We start from the raw sequence: 18804 nt of genomic DNA, 5'->3' as shown, positions 1-18804 counted from the left end.
TATTAGTGATAACCACGGACTATAAGTGTGTTGCCACAATATAAATTGGTTTACTTCTGTTTCTCTGACATTGAAGTATAAAGATGAGTTTGTGATACAAATGAGCCAACATGTGCTTGATCCGCATTTTGGGGAATGTGTAAGAACGTGTTTCTTTGACCTCTTTTCCTTGATTTTGTCCAGTTCTTAATGTTCTGTTCAAAACCATGTTTCCCTGTAACTTCTTCAACAAATTCTGTCCCCTGAATTCTAAGTTTTAAGTCTTAAAGGTGCAGGAGTTAATTCTGCTGCCAGTGTTGCATGCCTTGTTTCTTTTGGCCTATTTCTGTTCTGGAATACTGGCTAATGAGGGGAACCATGATTATTTTCAACATGTCATTGGCTACCCACAGATAAGTCTTCTAAGATGCAGGTAATTTTTGTCAGGAATACAACAGCAAGCTATAAGCAGACACTGGGCTCTAAAATTATCTCATTTTCAGTTGTACCTTGCAAAAGGAGATTGACCAAGGGTAAAAAATAGTTCTTACAGAAAGTATTCTGTCATCCTGGGGTTACATATAAAAGCATTTATCTTTCTGAATCTGGAGAATTAGTAATTCAGTGGGCTAGCTGCTACCGCTAGTTGCTTCTGAAGCCAGCAGTTTATTAGCAAATAGTACTTACGCTAGGCAGGGGAGGTGCTGCTGTTGGCTCAGCACACATTAGTTAAGCTCAAGCAGATGCCACAAATTTGTACTAAGCTTTACTTTTTGAGGATAGGGGGAATAGAACATGGTGTTTCACATTTGCCCGTCTTAATGGAAGATATTTTCATGCCAAAGTTTTTTTGAGTGCTTCTTAACAATTAGGTTGTCTATTTTTTAACTGTCTATTTTTCCTGTATTTATAGTGTTAGTCCATCTTTGAAGTGCTTTAGGAAAGGCATATTGCTGTTCATGTTGCATCTCTTTCCTAATCCCCCCCGCTAAAGACTTCAGCTGGAGCTATAGGTTTTTTATTTAGTTATGATTAGACTTAAAGGAAGATTTTTTTATGCAGACACACAAATTACTGTGTGTTAAGTGTTTGAACGCTGTCTTGTTTATTTTTTTTAAAGATGATGCTCTTGATTCTAAATGCAAATACCCATGGCCTAAGTTTTTTTCCTTAAAAGAAAAGTTGAATGCCATCTTGGGTATTTAGCATGTTTTGCAACTTGCAGGTTTTTAGTGTAATTGTTGCATCTGAATTTGAAGCAAACTTGCATTTATTTGGCCAGAAAGAATCAGGACATTGAAAACTTGTTCTTTACCTCTGAAGAGGCCCACCAAATCTTGAATATTTTCCAAATCTTTCTTATTAATTTGTAAATATTATGGGAGAGGTCTTTCAGGTTGTTTTAAAGTTATGACAATGTAATGTTACTGGGTATAGGTAACACACCATTTTGTGGAATGGCTTTGCCCAATGCCAGCAGAAAATGTCTCTAAATAGGGTAATATTACCCTTGTGCCTGCTCTTAGAAGGGGTAGCATGTTCAAGTATATGTTCATGTTTTCATCCTACTGTCCGTTTTGGAGACAAGTATGAAGTGAAGGAGTAGGAAGACATTTGGAAGAGGGGCCTATAAAGGGGATGTTATGAAGGCTTTTTTTCCAAAACAGTGGAATAGTTGTTAATAAACAGTATTTCTACTTGCTTACAGGACATTATTGATCATGTCTATCTTTTTATTAGATGCTTCCTTTAAATACCAATATCCGACTTGCATACTCAAATGGGAAAGATGATGAACAGAACTTCATTCAGAATCTCAGTTTGTTTCTCTGCACGTTCCTCAAGGAGCATGGTCAACTTATAGAAAAAAGATTAAATCTGAGGGAAACATTAATGGAGGTAAGTTGCTTAGTTTATCCAGTTTATAAATGTAGTGTGTTCTCATACTCAAAGGATGTGATGGTATAATCTCTCGATTTCCTTTGGGAGGAAAAAAACATTTTTTATAATTAGTAAATCACATGAATACAAGAAAGTTTCCAAAAATTTTTCCCACTGTGCTTCAATGGTGTTCTAGTTTCAGTGATTCTATAGTAGAAATTAAGCCTAAAAATAATAGGTTTTTCTTTCCTCCTTCTTAATTGCTCCTCCTTGAGAGTGTAAATAAATCTTTAAAATAAGTTGAGAAATACGGTGTATTCTTTTCCATGGGTCTTTACAGACGATATTTGTTTAGCACACATACACAGATAGTTGTTGCTACAACTTCTGACAGCTTGTGTGTGAAGTAAAGTAACACGCTTTCTCTTCATTCAACATCCAAACTTGTTTTCTGGGGTACAGCGCATGCCGTAGTTCAGTCTTGGTGTAGCTTCTTACCAAATTTGCCACTTCCCAAAGTTTGACTGAAATGCTTAGAATGTTGTCCTTGAGGATTATATTCAGTTCCTGCGCAATAAGCGTGACTGCTATACATTGCCTTCAGTGCCAGAGCTCTAGCAAATTGCTACTTACTGAGCACATTTTATTATAGTGTTACAGGTCTTGGCAGAGGACCCGTGATCCGTGATTATCAACTATCTTCCAGTTCCTGAGAATAAGACTTAGTTATCCTTCCTTTCTGTTTTTCCCTTTCCTTTTTTTTTTTTTTTTTTTTTAAACTGTGAATAAAAGATTTGCTGAGGATGAGCTGTTCTGTGGTGACTTCTTTGCTAGCTCCCTCCCATGACTGAGCTCCAAGGGGATGAAACTGGCTCCATAGCCCCTTGAAGCACCACTTCCAGTGTCCCAGAATTGAGCCTTCCGCAGGTATGGAGGCATAGGGTGAGGAACTGCCCTGACACATGTAGAAAAACAAAACCACAGTTTAAACCTGGAGACCAGGTGTCATTGGGAGGGTCCATCTTTTGCAGGTGCACTACTTCTAATCCATCTGAATTCTAGTCAATCTTCCATCTATAGTATTCTCAATACATTTCTCCTCCAGATAGTTCTCTACCCTAAAAAAAAAAGAGTTTATTCATAAGCTTGTTTAGGAAATAAACTAGAAGAGAATTCTTAGTCCATTAATGGAAAAAAAAATCTGTTCCTGAATAATTACTTAACTCAAACTTCACAAACTTTCACAAAATAGCTGTCAGTCAGGGACCACTGCTCACGTTTTGGCCTGTGTTGAGGCTTTATTAAGAAGATAGTGTAAACAGCTGAAGTTGTTGCATGTCCTGTGGAAGTGTTTTTAAGTTGTAGTGCAGTTTTTATATCTTGTCACCTGTCCTGTTCAGTGTGACCACGTTAAAATGTTTAACATCTTTAAAATAGATGTCTACAAAATTCAGTTCTAAATGAGTTTTTGTCTTCTCTAGGATGTTAAAATGTTACACCAGAATTCTTAGGGTGGCTTGAAATTGTTGCAAATTTGACTCTTGTAACCGACGCTGTAACAGAACATAGTGAAAAAGCTTTTTAAGGTAGCTGTGTAATTCTAACCTATTTCCTCTTGCACTGTGGAAGTAGCTGACCACCTATGAAACTGTTCCACAGAGTCATTGGTGCCTTGTAGACTAGTGAAGGAAGGTAGATACTCAAAGTGAAATTGCCAAGAGAAATTGACCTGTATAGGGCCGATACAGGTCAATTTGAGTCCCTCTTTTGATGTAATCTGATTCAACGTCTTTATCTACTATTACTATCTAAAGTGCTCTGAGTTGCTGTAGTGTCTGAGCTTTGAAAATGTATTCAGATTTCATTGCTTCGTTCTGTTTTGTTCACTGGTGGGGTATTGGTTTGTATTTTTCACCAGGGATTTAAAAATAAGCTGTGTTAAAAATGTTGGCATATGTAGTTGGTATCTCTTTCAGAACAGCATCCTTTTCAGTCTGCCTGGTGGCTGTTTTGTCAGTGAAGTAGAAAATGTTCTAATAGATCTCTTCCATAGAATGCAAATGAGTAGTGTGGCTTTGAAGGTTGTCTTCAGGATATAAGGATCTCCAGAATAAAGTAGCAGTAACAGTCTTGAGAGTAGCAGTTCTTGAAACTAGTAGTTGAGGGTTTTTTTTAAGGCCTAAAACAAAAGGTCTTGCAGAAGCTCAGAGGGCATGATTTTGATAATACAGATAATGGGCTGATGTGGCTATTGCATTTTTTAGACATCTAGGCTATTTTAGGTTTAAGAATTGACGTATGATTTCCAAATAACAGCAGATGACATGGCGCTTCTTTTTTTGAGTTCTTCTGGTTGTTACTCGGACTCGTAAGTAGTGTCACTTACATGTAAATGCACCTTGTTCTAAAATTCAGCATTTCATCAGCACTTGGGTAATTGAATTCAGAGCAATATGGTTTTGATATGATTCTGTGTTCAGAAATAATAATTAGGTGTTTGAAACACACTCTTCCAGGCTCTTCATTATATGTTATTGGTATCAGAAGTTGAAGAAACTGAAATTTTCAAGATTTGTCTTGAATATTGGAATCATTTAGCTGCTGAGCTCTACAGAGAGAGTCCATTTTCAACATCTGCTTCTCCATTGCTTTCGGGAAGTCAACACTTCGATGTTCCTCCAAGGAGGCAGCTTTATTTGCCTGTATTATCCAAGGTAATCTTTGCTGTAAAGATACTGTAAAGGTTTAGGTACTGTTCCTAAATTTAGAAACTTCACTTTATGTAAGGAATGACTTCAGAAAACTTGTTAGTTGATTCAACTCCAGTTATTTAACATGGTGCAATTTCCGAAATTATTTTAGGATGACACCAGTAGATGACTGGAGTATTAATACAGAGTTAATTTGCTTTAGACACTGTGTATAAACATAAGACTAATTAATAAAAGAAAAGGAAAAAAGAATTTATTTAATGACTAACCCTGTTTTCTTCCATGAAAGCACTAAAGAACTTACTTTTTTGTAATAGACCTGCTATGTAGGGTTTGCGTAGTAGGTTTACTAGATCCTACTGACAGTTTCTGTAATTACTGGTTTCCAGCATGGATCTTGGTGGGGTTGAGATTTCTCAACTAAGTAAATTTGTCATAGTATTAAAAAAGGAATTGGTTGTATAAGAGCTGAAGTTAAAATTATTGAAGTCTTGAGTGTTGGAGTTGGAGGAAAAAATGTTTGTATTTAAAAGGTGCCTAATGCTACAAACACCTTTGAAGTTCTAGAAGGTATGGTACTTTAATTTGAAAAACAAACGAAAAACAAACAAAAAAAAACCAACTCTTGTTCATGTAGAGAGGGAAATCAGCAGGCACTATTCTTAATGGCTTTTTAGTTAGCATTAGAATATCTCCGTCCAGGTTGCTGGTATATGAGGTGACCTCATGAAGTTCTGGTTGTACCCTTTATTTTCATGCTGCAGTGCAATTCAATTCAAACTGTTTTCTAACATGCAGGTTCGATTGCTAATGGTTAGCCGTATGGCTAAACCTGAAGAAGTGCTAGTTGTGGAAAATGATCAGGGGGAAGTAGTACGAGAATTCATGAAGGATACAGATTCCATAAACTTGTATAAAAATATGAGAGAAACATTGGGTAAGTGCACTAGCTGGTGTTCTTGTTCTGTAAGTCTGTGGAGCTGCACCAGCAGCATGTACGTGTCAGATGGATAGCTCAGGTAGATCTGAATTACATGGGGAGGAAGAGGATCATCACTGAGTAGTAGTACATACACAAATTGGAATGGTAGAGGCAGCATTGATCTGAGGCTTTCAGTTTTGAGCATGTAGTGCTCCTGTATGACTTCAGTAAGCAGTACTATACTACCCATTTTTTGTCACTTGCCTTTTGCCATTGGAAAACCTTGGTTTCTTTGCCAAAATATGTCAGATCCAATGAAGCATGCATGTGCTTCTTGCATTTATGCACGCATACGTTCCCTTTGTTATCTTTTGAAGCCTCATGCTCAACTGTCGACCTTGTTAGCAGTGAATCAGTAGTCCATATGTATTGTAGAGAACTTAGGGGTGTGTGTTTCTTTTAATTGTATTAAAATTGCTACCGCATGTCCTCATCCTTAATCATATTTCAGATACAGGTTGATATTTACAGGTTTAGTTAGTGTTTGATTTCTGGTGTTAATCATTGGTAACAGTGTATTAATCTTAATGGAAGATTCACTTTTTAAAAAGCAAGAGCACAGTGAAACCTGCATTCTAAGGCATTGTAAAAATCTGTTGCTGAATATGGCCTTAAACTGCTCTTGATTTCTGGGGATTTAGAATTTTATATTACAGAGCTGATGCAAATGTATGAGTTGTGATACCTGAATCTTCCCATCCAGACTTGTTCAGGGGTACCATCTCCATTTTAATGGCAGATTTAATGACACAGGAAAATTGACTGTCGACTACTTAACACAGCATAATGTCCCCAGTAGCTAACCAGTCCCGTATTTTCTATAGCCCACGAGTATGAATGTCTTTGGTTAATAATTCAATTTAGTAACTTTACTGATTGATACACAAGACCTTAGTTAACTTAAATTTTTGTATTGTTTCCATACCTTCTTTGAATAGGGTTTAAAAAAAAAAAAAATTGGGTTTAAAGTTCTAGTTCATAAGCTCACAATAGAAGCGTTATGCTTAAATAACATTTTCATTGTCTTAGAATACAGCTTTGCCTATGAAGATGTGATCTGGCTTGTTGTTTGAAAATGCACCTGCTTAATGTTAATTGTCTTTCAGTGTATCTTACACATCTGGATTATGCAGACACAGAACGAATAATGACTGAAAAACTGCACAATCAAGTGAATGGGACAGAGTGGTCGTGGAAAAATTTGAATACCCTATGTTGGGCTATAGGTTCAATCAGTGGAGCAATGCATGAAGAAGATGAAAAAAGATTCCTTGTTACAGTAATTAAGGTATCATAGTGCAGAACTAATAGCATTGTCACACTTTATTTCTTGAGCATAAACTACATTTAAAAAGATACTGCTTTAACATTTTAGCAAGCTACCTTGTATAGCAAACAAGTTAATTAGAAAAATGTAATGGGAAATGTCATATCCCGAATTTAAGGCTGATATTTTTTTCAGTCATGAACAATGCCTTAGTCCAAATAACCTTTTTCCCTGTGAAAATTGGAGGGAGGAGATTCATTCTGATGAAATCTTTGGTATTTCCAAAGCAAAACATAAGGAAAAGGATTAATATTGAAACGAGTGGCAAAATAACCTACGTTATTTTTGACCAACAAGAACCCTCCTTTTCTGCCACTTTCTTGATACTCCTTGATCAAAGTGAATTTTAGGTAAATATGTGCATGAGAAGAGTGCAGGAAGAAAATGTTTTCTACAGGACTACCTTGCCTCACTCTTAACATGTCATACAAATTTGTACAGGGGATTTAGTTTCCTCTATTTGAAGTGTGGCATCTATATCTTTGTTAATATCAGCTGGCTGGCCAGTATTCAACACTGAGGGTTGCTGAAGTCTACCCTGCAGAAAGTATCAGTTACATCTAAAATGTGGATTTCATGGCTGAAAACATGGCGTTCCTGATTTAGTTAAAACTTAAATAACAGCTCCAGCTGTAAATTATTTTTTTAAATTTTTTGGGTTTTGAACTTGATAATGGAAACTACTTTCTTGTATCTTTGTTACAGCTCACTTCAGCCTTTTATACTTATCTTGTAGTGCTTTTAATTGAACTGGACAAGCCTGGGGAGGAAACTAATAATATGTTATATTGTAGGATCTCCTGGGACTCTGTGAACAAAAGCGAGGAAAAGACAATAAAGCCATTATCGCATCAAATATAATGTACATAGTAGGTCAATACCCACGGTTTCTGAGGGCTCACTGGAAATTTTTGAAGACAGTAGTCAACAAGCTATTTGAATTTATGCATGGTAATTATCTTTTTCATTTGCTCTTAACTTTTTAAAGAGAAAAAGTTGATGCTCATACATATGCATGTCTAAGGAAAAATACTAAACCAGTAATTGACTTGACTTAATTTAGAAACCCATGATGGCGTCCAGGATATGGCTTGTGATACCTTCATAAAAATAGCACAAAAATGCCGCCGACATTTTGTTCAGGTTCAAGTGGGAGAGGTCATGCCATTTATTGATGAAATCTTGAACAATATTAATACAATCATCTGTGACCTTCAGCCACAACAGGTATGTTGAATTCAGGAGTGTGGGTCAATTTCTAAAGCCCAATAAAAATTTACTTGACTGAAACCTAGGAATGGTTTTTCAGACTTGAACTGTATTGCTTATTTTTTTCATTACTGACAGTGCTATGATGTGAAGGGTACATTTGGTTTACATTATTAATATCTTAATTAGGATTCTTGTAAGGAGAATGAAAGTGTTTAGTTAAAATCCTATTTTCTAGAATGTTTTTACAAGTGAATAACATGCTGAATCTAAGTTTGAGGTTCTCATTTGGGAAAGAAGAGTATCTGACTATAATAGATAGGTCTTGTATGTGCAGGAGTGAGGGGGTACTTCTAGGGAGGATGCACTCCTTTAAGAGAGCATAGTGCACACATGATGTATTTCAATGTACTGAAGCCTTTGGTAGAGTAGGCATTAAGTGTGAGCTTGCACATAAATATTATCTTAAGTTAGCCCAATGTAAAAGAAAGAAATTGAGATGTATCCTGAGAGTTAAAGGTATATGCCAGAGCTTCTTCACTTCAGGATATGGTGGCAAAATGAAGAAAGACTGCAGGATGTACGTAGTGACATTTGAAGGGACGGGAACGGAGCTTTGCTTTAAATGTGATGAAAGTAAGAAAAGAAGAGAGGTCCTGTAAACTCAAGTGGGAAGAAGGTGTTTAGACAGTGGAAACCCATTTTCAGTCTGTTACGTGCTAGTTGAGAACAATATAAACTCTTCTGTATTCTTTTAACCTTCCCCTTTGACTTCCTTTTTCCAATCAGGTGCATACGTTCTATGAAGCAGTAGGATACATGATTGGGGCACAGACAGACCAGACTGTACAGGAACATCTGATAGAAAAGTACATGTTGCTCCCTAATCAAGTATGGGACAGCATAATTCAACAGGCAACAAAAGTAAGCCCATAAATTTTAAGTGCATTCTGTGTTGAGGTAAAGAAAACCTGCTGTTTTTTCCCCTGCTATTAGGGTATACATAGCTGTGGTGGACTTCTAGAAAGCAATGGTTGTGACGTGATAGTAAAAGTGTTGTTTGGAGAGAGCATGTTAAATGACAATACTGAATTATATCTGATTTAAAGGACAATTTTTTATTACTTTACAGAACATGTTGCTTTGCATGTTCTGTAAAGGAGAAGGAGAATTTTGAGGAGAAGGGAATTCTATGCAAATGATTACTTCTCATCAGAAAAATGGCTTTTTTTTTTTTTCAAGACTCCCTTTGCCTGGGCCACATGTTCAACTGAAGTTTTTATGAAATTAAAACTTTTATGAAATTAAAACCCTGAATTAAACAGCAGTACATATAGTGTGTAAATTTCAGCGTTATGTTCTTCAATGCAGAGTAAGATAAGTTCTTTTAAAGTGATACTTGTTGCACTAAAAGATAAAAGGCATTCTTACTCATTAAACAAAATGAACTCCAATTTTTTGACAGAATGTTGATATTCTGAAGGATCCTGAAACTGTTAAGCAGCTTGGTAGCATTCTGAAAACCAATGTAAGAGCGTGTAAAGCAGTTGGCCACCCCTTTGTGATTCAACTTGGAAGAATTTATTTAGATATGCTGAATGTGTACAAGTGCCTAAGTGAAAATATTTCTGCAGCTATTCAGGCTAATGGTAAGAAATTCTACGTTGTTCTTGAAAATGGGACTGACAATGCATGTAATCAGGTTTCAAGTACGATACAAGGAGGCTAATTTACTGTGTGTTTTTAGTGTTTGGGCAAGTGGAGAATGGCTGAAAGTGTGCTTGCTTAGATGATTTTTTTGTTGTTGTTGTTCACTGAATGCTTTATTCAAATAAAGAAACTCTGTTTCTGGAGGGAGGAAGGCTATATGCAAGAAAGCTTGTGAAAGATGCAAAACACTGTAGGCGCTTGCTTAGAACTAATACCTGTCTTGCTGAGGCAAGTTGTAGCATGCATTCTTCTAGCTTATTCTGGTTTTTGAATACGAGGAAACTATCTTTGAGTTGAGTCTCTTAATGTTGGCAGAGTTATAGCCTGGTACTGCTACTAAATAGCTTTAGTACAGAAATGAAGTACATAGAACTACAGTGAAGATGCCTCAAAGTTGTCATAAAGCAGACCAGTAATCACTGAGAAGGAATTGTCAATTACCTGACCAGTTTTTGCTACATAAGCTCGGGCCTATGGTATCCAAGTAGAATGTGCTGCTACGATAGTTCTTGACAAGATTAAATGAGTCAGTTATTGGATTAGTCATCTGTGTTATGACCAATTTTCTTACCCATGCAGATGACGCTAGATGGAAGTGTGAATGTTAAGTAAGATTTTGTAAGTGAGCAGCTGGTTGACCTTGAAGTAGCTTCTCAGAGTTTAGAATAAAACTGGCTGTGAAATCAGTGTTTTGATTCTGCAGCTCTAATGGCCAGAACTTTTTTTTTTTTTAATATTATGAAGCAGTTGGTAGGACTTCTAGTATGGACATGCTCCTAGAGCAGCAACTACTGCGATTGTGCTTGCCTCAGCGTATGTTTTCACAATTGCCTCTATTTTGCCCATGATGTCTCTGGTGCCAGAAGCAATTCTACTCGTTTCCTAGGCTGCAGTCTTCCAGGGTTTCCCTTGGATGTACTGTAATGGTTGTATGGCTTTGCACTCAATCAGAACAGGTTTTACCGATGAGATTACATTGACTCAGTGTGAGAAACAACTAAGAATGAGGCTCCTTGTGTAAACATCAGTCTGAAGGATTAGGTCTGTCTGGGGAGAAACGAGGAGCTTGCTTTAGAACACTGCGTATTCCCCATGTCACTTAACGAGAACCAGATGTAAGCTTGGTCCAGATAGTAAGATGAATGTGCAAGACTCCTTTACTTAAAAAGTGAGTTGAAGCTTTGTTTTGGATCTGTGCAAGTAGGGTATTGCCTGTAGCACTTTTATAATGCGAAGTAGCAACTTGGACCTATGGAGCTAGAACAGTGGGGAGGTAGTTCTTATCTGCAAAATATGTGTAAGCCTTCATGGGTATAACAATGAAGAATTCTGAGTTTATGGTATCAATTGAAGTGAAATCTGTTTGGTACGCTTTACCCAGATTAAGTGAAGCTTTAAAACTTTTCAGGTGAAATGGTGACAAAGCAGCCTTTGATTAGAAGTATGAGGACTGTAAAAAGGGAAACTTTAAAACTGATTTCTGGCTGGGTGAGCAGGTCCAATGATCCTCAGATGGTAAGTAAATTTATTTTATACGAATAGCTCATAAGACAAAACTAGTAAGAACCCTGTCCTTCTGTTGACTAAAGAGCAGTCAGCGTCAGCACTGTTCCTGTTCACAAGAACTTGTTTCAGGAGGACTGTAAAATATGGAGGATGAAGTGTGATCATACAGAGGTAGGCCTGAACTGTTCGAGATGCTTCAGTTAATTTTAGCTGAGGGTGATCCTAAGGGGGGAGCAAGGTTTAAGAGAATCGTTTTGCAACCACTGCTGGATGGATGCAGTGCGTGGGAAGTTTGTGTAACATATTCCTTTGTTAGGAAAGGTATCTCTGTAACTAAACAATTAAGCTATAACCTGTTCACTTGAGACTTTGTGCAATAACTGCATTGTTATAACCATGGCTTGCTTTTCTATTTAGGTAGCTGAAAACTTTGTTCCTCCCTTGTTGGATGCAGTTCTCATTGACTACCAGAGAAATGTGCCGGCTGCTAGAGAACCCGAAGTACTTAGTACTATGGCTATCATCGTAAACAAGCTGGGTGGACACATTACTGCTGAAATACCTCAGATATTTGATGCTGTTTTTGAGTGCACGTTAAATATGATAAATAAGGTATTTACATTTAAATTTTGGATAAAGCACCCTCCCTAGAAACTGAAGACAAAAAGTGGAGTTACAAGTTGTTTTTCTATTCCAGGAACTTGGAATGTCATGCTTCTGGAAGCAGAAGTATACTTAGTGTAGGGCTAACTACTAAAATTAATAAAACTTTAACATTTATGAATATAGGTATTGATCAGCTCTTTGAGTGTTTCCTCACTGAATACCAAAGCTGATGCAAACTGTAGCATAAAAATTGCAATATGTACTTGCATAATACTCGAGTGCTACCAGCCGCTTTGCAATAGGGTGGAACCAGAAATTGTACCCCTGTAGTAACAGAGGTGCTTAACAAGCGTTGAGACCATCTGTCTTAAATCTGTGCAGCGAGTAGTGCTTAAGGTTGTGTACTGACAAAATGTAGCTCAGCCTGTCAGTGTTGTGTAATGCTAGAAGATGGTTTGATCAAGCTTGGGTCATGAAAGCAAGGGAGAAAAAATTACTCAGAATTGTAACCTTTGCTTTGTATTCAAACTTATTTAAGCCAGGGGCCTAACTGCTGTTCCATATTGGGTATTGACTCTATCTTCTTAGCAGGAGATACCCTGGTAGAGTTTTCATCTGTTCAGGAATTTTCACTTTTTTTTCCCTCATTATTTTTTCTAGGATTTTGAAGAATATCCTGAACATAGAACGAACTTCTTCTTGCTACTCCAGGCTGTAAATTCTCATTGCTTCCCAGCATTCCTGGCCATTCCACCTGCACAGTTCAAACTTGTTCTGGATTCTATTATTTGGGCTTTCAAACACACAATGAGAAATGTTGCAGATACAGGTAAGCTGAATTTTTAAGTATGAAATATGCAGACTTCGCTTGCAGTATCAGATGATATTCTGTGGTAGACTACGACTTCTCTGTATCTTTTTCTTTAGTCAAATACAGTGTTCTAGTTGCACAATGCTATATTGCATTTGTACAGAAATGGTATTTTCCTGTCTTGGTTTGAAGCTGACAATCAGGTATACATGGATGTGCTGGAAGTTGGAGGGGGTTTCTCTCCCACAGCTGCAAGAGTGCCCTGGTAGAATTTCTGCTTGCTGTCTCTTCCAGATGTGAGGGTTCTTCTTCTGAAATTGCTAAACTGACGTGACAACTAATTGCTGCTAAAGCTGGTGTTTTAGCTCTACTTTTGTTGTGCTGCCTGTGATGTTTGACTTTTTACCTCAGTAAGACAGTTGCTGAGTAACCACTGAAAAACCCAACAGAAAAATAAACGCCTGGGGTGAACTCAGTCCGGGAGCCAGCTTTGGCAAATGGAAACACCTTAGATTGTGAAGAATGGTGCTTCCTTTGGACAACAGCAGGTTAAACTTGAGGTGAAGTTTCACTGAGCAGATGTATCAAGGGAGGCTAGGAGAAGCTGCATGTATGTGCTCCATTCTAACAGCATCTTGACTACTGTATAAAAAAGTAGCTGTAAAGCCACCTAGTTTTCAAGTCAGTAGTAGAGTAGAAAGGATTGGAAGAAAAGATATCTTTTGAGTGTCATTTGAGCTAGTAAGCTATCTGTGTTCATGTAATTTTCCTTTCTTAAATTTGAAAATACTTCTTTGCCACAGGGTTTTTCACTTCTGCTGGCACCAGTAGAGTGGTGCAGTTGTTCCTTTACGGTTCTGCTATGTAACAGTAAAAACGAAGTCAGTGCTGCATATGTAATGTGGCTACAGCCCTCTAGCGGCTACCCGAGAAAATCATTACATGTGTAATGCTTCTCAATGCCTATCAGAATTTCCTGGGACGTTTGCCCCACTTCGGAAAGGCAGAAAGACGCATGGAGACTTTAATCCTGTTTTGTTGGTCATCTTTGCTTTTACGCATATTTTCCAGGACTTCAAATACTTTATACTCTACTACAGAACGTTGCGCAAGAAGAGGCAGCTGCCCAGAGTTTCTATCAGACATATTTCTGTGATATCCTCCAGCACATTTTCTCAGTTGTAACAGATACTTCACATACTGCTGGTAAGAATGCATATATGTGAGCCAGTTGATAAAAACAATCCTTTTAAGTGTCAAAACAATGTTACATAACCTGTTCTTGAATAATAGCAATAATAACAGCATATGTATAACTTTGATCCGTTCAGGTTTGACAATGCATGCATCAATCCTTGCATACATGTTCAACTTAGTAGAAGAGGGAAAAATAAGTACTCCATTAAACCCTGGAAATCCAGTGAACAACCAAATGTTTATTCAGGAGTACGTTGCTAACCTTCTCAAATCTGCATTTCCTCATCTGCAAGAGTAAGTGTGCTGTGGTTATTTTATCCTTTTGAGTGGTTTCTTATGTCCTGAAATGCTAACTGATGTGTTTGTTTACTGTTAGTGCCCAGGTTAAGCTGTTTGTAACAGGACTCTTCAGTTTAAACCAGGATATCCCTGCCTTCAAGGAGCACCTAAGGGATTTCCTGGTCCAAATCAAGGTACGTTCAGCATGCTTTATTTTAAGAGATTTAAAGAGATTATTCAGCAGGAAGCTGATCTTGGAAGTTACGGGACAGTGTTTTTTTGAGGAGATAAGTCTACTGCTATTCAAAATGTCAGGAGAAATCTCTTATGACTTGAGCATCAGTGGATGGTGATCGTGCAATCTATTTCAGCATGACTTATGTGTATAAATTGGGATTAAATACTTGATACTGCTTGCACTTTGTGTATACAATTTGTCTAAAATGGCTGCAAAACAGATTGTTTCAATTCTGCTTGGGACTGGGGCATGTTTTGAAACATACCATAGTAGTACTCTGCCTTTTGTTTTTCCAAAGATGCTAGAATTCAGGATGATTGTAGGAAAGCGCGTGTTGAAGTAGTGTCAAGACTACGGTAGTCAGGTAATTGAAAGTAGCAATGATGCTGTTCTGGTGACCATGTGCTTGAAAATCTGATGTGAGACGTGGTGAAAATCTTACAGAATTTTGCATTCCTTTGTATTAATTCTGACCTTAAGAATGGAAGGCAAAGCAAGCAAAAAGTCTGACAGGGAACATGAAGGGAAGATGTTTCCTGCATTATTCTGGTATAGTCTTCCTAAAGCGCTTGACAATAAACTAATGATTTCATGTGAATTATACAGGAATTTGCAGGTGAAGACACATCAGATTTATTCTTGGAGGAAAGAGAAACAGCCCTTCGGCAGGCTCAAGAGGAGAAGCATAAACTTCAGATGTCTGTACCTGGCATCCTTAATCCACATGAAATTCCTGAGGAGATGTGTGATTAAAAAATAATAATAAAACAAGTTATGCAGTTTTCTTTCTGTACAGCTACTTTGTTGTGATAGAAGAAAACAGCACTTGGATATTTGTTGACCAAAATGATGCCAATTTGTAAATTAAAATGTCACCTAGTGGCCCTTTTTCTTATGTGTTTTTTGTATAAGAAATTTTCTGTGAAATATCCTTCCATTGTTTAAGCTTTTGTTTGGTCATCTTTATTTAGATTTGCATGAAGTTGAAAATTAATGCATTTTCAAAGTAATTACTTCATGCCCATTTTGTGGCTAAGGGGAAAATAGGCAAAACATAAGTTGTAAAAGACTATATTGCAAAATTATACAATTTCCTGTAAGAGTATCGATTTTTAATTTGGGATCACTTTCTTTCTAGCCTGCCCTGCAGCCTAGGAGAAAAGGTAATGAGTAAAACAGATTTAATTAATCGTTATGCAGAGGATTATAGTGCTGCATTTTTTTGATCAGTTAGCAGCTTTTTGGACTTGAGTGGTAAGGCTAGGCTACATGTATTTGCAAGTTGTATGGCAAGTTTGCAGCAAGATCATGTGCATATCATCCCATTGTAAAGCAACTTCTAAAGAGTATGGGAACACAGTACAGTTAGTTATTTTTACACAGTTCTTTTGTTTTTGTGTGTGTGCTGTCGCTTTGTCGACAACAGCTTTTTGTTTTCCTCAATGAGGAGTGTTGCTCATTTGTGAGCCTTCATTAACTCGAAGTGAAATGGTTAAAATATTTATCCTGTTAGAATAGGCTGCATCTTTTTAACAACTCATAAAAATAAAAAAAAAAAAAAAAACTCTGGCTTTTGAGATGACTTATACTAATTTACATTGTTTACCATGCTGTAGTGCTTAAAGAACACTACTTAAAAGCAAAATAAACTTGGTTTACATTTATTTTTCTTTCTTCGGCTTATTCTTTCATTGGATGAAAATGCTGTGATCGTATCAAAGATTCCTATCCTGAAGGCACAGGAAAAGTTCTTTGAGGTCTGGATAGCTGTTGCTTCTGGCTTCCCTAATCTCAAGGACTTTGGCTATGCTCAAAAGTTAACACAAAATAAGTTGGGTTCTATTTGGAAGTACAGTAGCTGTTCTGACTTACCTCCATGACTAAAAATATTCCATACTACATTGCTATAAAATGCCATGAATAAGGTACTCTTGCTCTCTATATGGACTCTTTGTAATTTATTTCAAAGAGTTTCTGCACTGTATCTTGACTAAACAATTGATACTAGTACATATTAATAACGCATATAGACAAGATCTGCAGTTATTTTTCTACCTAAAGTTTTGTAGTTAAATGATTTTCACAGATTTATGGATTACAGATAAGAAAAACAAGCAGTATGAACACTAAGATGGTGTACAGTCTTGGCTTCCCCATGTTTGTAATGTCTTTCCTCTGTTTTCTAACAGTTGACATTAAAGTCTCCCAGTTTTTTCCATTTCTTTGGTCTTGTAGTCTTAGGATTGTTACTGTGATGCAAAGTATAACCGTTCATGCAGAGCTGTACAACAAGGTTAGACAGATGTGGAGATGTTTTATGTAAGTTTGGATACTGTAGTTAATTTTGTACTGTACGTTCATTTTGAAGTAGAAGTGCATGAAGTAGCAGTGTTCATAGAGAATTTAGCTGTGACCAGAGTGTTTCCAGCCTTATAGTACTGGTCTCATTCTGTTTGTGAACATCTCTCCATTGTTCAACTTAGCTGGCCTTAAAAAACCAAAGCTCCTACTGCTGGAACATCATTTATCACAAATACTGTGATTTGAAAGTGCTAAGCTGTAGAGAGAAGGTTCCTCAAACCCTTTATGACTAGGACTTAAAATATAGCCTACCAAAATTGTTAATTACTCTGCTAGATGCAAAATTCCATTTTTGTCATACTTGTGCTTTAAGCTTTTCCATGTCTTCCTGTCACATTAAGTATGGCTTTCTGATCTCGTAAGGCAGTATGTACTTTAATAAGCAGTTTAAAATACTTGAAGTACTGTTGAAGGACACATTTGGAATGCCCGTTAAAATTGCTTCTGACCAGGCTGAGTCGCAGCATTATAGAGCTACAGATTATCAAAAGCTCTGCAGACCAGTAAGAAATTAAAATGGAAATGCCCCCAACAGTGTGACTTCAGAATGACCGTATCCCATGAGTCACAGAACAAGATTAGTTCTGATGTGCAGTGACATTAGCAGTACAGAGAAAATAGCTTTTAATGAAAAATACACATACGCCTTTATGTACATCTTTAATGTTCAAGACTGAAGCAAGTCCATGAGGCTCATGGTCTGATGTTAACTAAAGGATTAAACCTGACCTACACCTCCAAACAACATCTTAAATGTGTTTTTAAAAAGGCGATTCAAATAAGAGTTGTTCCATTATTTTGATACCTTTTAGATCATCTAGTAACAAAATTTTAATGTTAGTTTTCACTTCCCTTTTAAATCTAAAAAAAACTGTGGTGTTATCTTCAGAACTGGTGCCTTTTGCTGATCTCTGCAGATGCTATAAAAATTCAGCTTATGCAGAGCTCTTGATACCATTAAAGACTTGGGGGGGGGAAGGGTGTGTGCGTATTTCTAGTGAAGTTATCCTGAATGTGGAAAATAACTATAATGTACAACTAAGAAAGTTCCAGATACTAGTTTGAATGCACACTCTGGAAATGAAAATAAATGGATAAAAAGCATGAACCCATCATATAAATAACTACAACTTGTAATTATATGTAAACCAATGTTTACTTTGTGCATATTTCTATACAGATTTTAAAAGAAAAACAATAATTCTATGTACTCTAGGTACACTCATTAACAAAAATATTACAGGGTGTTTTCTGTGTTTACATGACTTGATTGCCTGTTAGCTGATGAAGACACCCCCAAGTACTTGTTTTAGGCTACCATGTGTTTGCTACTGTAACTGAAGCAGATTATTTTCCAAAGCATTTTAGGTTAGTTTTTTTTTTTTTTTTTAACTTGAATAATTTGGTGTGTGTTAATCTGATTGGTTAAGTGAACTATTTTCCAATAAAGTTAATATTTATGCAAAAAGCTTTAGAAATGCTCATCACTCAAGGAATGTTGAAGAGTTGCTTCCAATAGGTTTTAGCACCAGAAAGGCCATAAAACTGTGGGTTTCCTCATGGGGGGGAAATCAGGAAAAGATGCTGCGTTAGAATGTGTGGAGGTTGACTAACGTGAGGGACTCTCATCAGCGTTGTTTCTGCCTCAGAGCCCATATGTTCCTTTAGATAACTGATTATTGACACAGGTATTATTTATTTGGTGAAAGTATACCTAATTTTTTTCCCTTTCTCCGTGCATGTGTCTTCAAATACAATAGAGCAAAACTATAGAAAAAAAAAATTGCCAAACTTGAGTAAAACAACATACCTCTCTTCCTTGCCCTTTATGAATGCACCTGTGTATTTCTTGTGACTGAAGTTATTTTTTGACTTTTACATTTAGGAGATCCTTGTTTCATTGTCCAAGGCTGACTAACCAACAACGTTCTCTTGGAAAAAAGCTTAGCTGTTCCAGTTGATGAGGGAATCATTTTTCACATGAAGTTTTTTAGGGATTTTAAGTAT

At 36.9% G+C, this 18804-nt stretch overlaps 1 protein-coding gene across 2 annotated transcripts in view; it reads left to right on the top strand.

Moving 5' to 3' along the window:
- Positions 1–18245, top strand: part of XPO1 (exportin 1) — a 40980-nt gene extending 22735 nt beyond the window's left edge. For both annotated transcript variants that reach the window (XM_084284897.1, XM_084284896.1), the window contains exons 12-26: positions 1720–1878; positions 4377–4574; positions 5370–5508; positions 6660–6841; positions 7675–7831; positions 7944–8107; positions 8879–9013; positions 9555–9738; positions 11208–11314; positions 11723–11917; positions 12572–12740; positions 13794–13928; positions 14054–14213; positions 14296–14392; positions 15043–18245. In XM_084284897.1, the coding sequence (XP_084141023.1) occupies positions 1720–1878; positions 4377–4574; positions 5370–5508; positions 6660–6841; positions 7675–7831; positions 7944–8107; positions 8879–9013; positions 9555–9738; positions 11208–11314; positions 11723–11917; positions 12572–12740; positions 13794–13928; positions 14054–14213; positions 14296–14392; positions 15043–15189 (2328 nt within the window). In that variant the 3' untranslated portion in view covers positions 15190–18245. The remainder of the gene's footprint in view (positions 1–1719; positions 1879–4376; positions 4575–5369; positions 5509–6659; positions 6842–7674; positions 7832–7943; positions 8108–8878; positions 9014–9554; positions 9739–11207; positions 11315–11722; positions 11918–12571; positions 12741–13793; positions 13929–14053; positions 14214–14295; positions 14393–15042) is intronic.
- The last annotated feature ends 559 nt before the right edge of the window (positions 18246–18804 follow it).

This window comes from Netta rufina (assembly GCF_964035555.1).
Source record: "Netta rufina genome assembly, chromosome: 3".
Taxonomy (NCBI): Eukaryota; Metazoa; Chordata; class Aves; order Anseriformes; family Anatidae; genus Netta; species Netta rufina.
The sequence above is the reverse complement of the archived record's forward strand: the minus strand, read 5'-3'. Positions and strand labels throughout refer to the sequence as shown.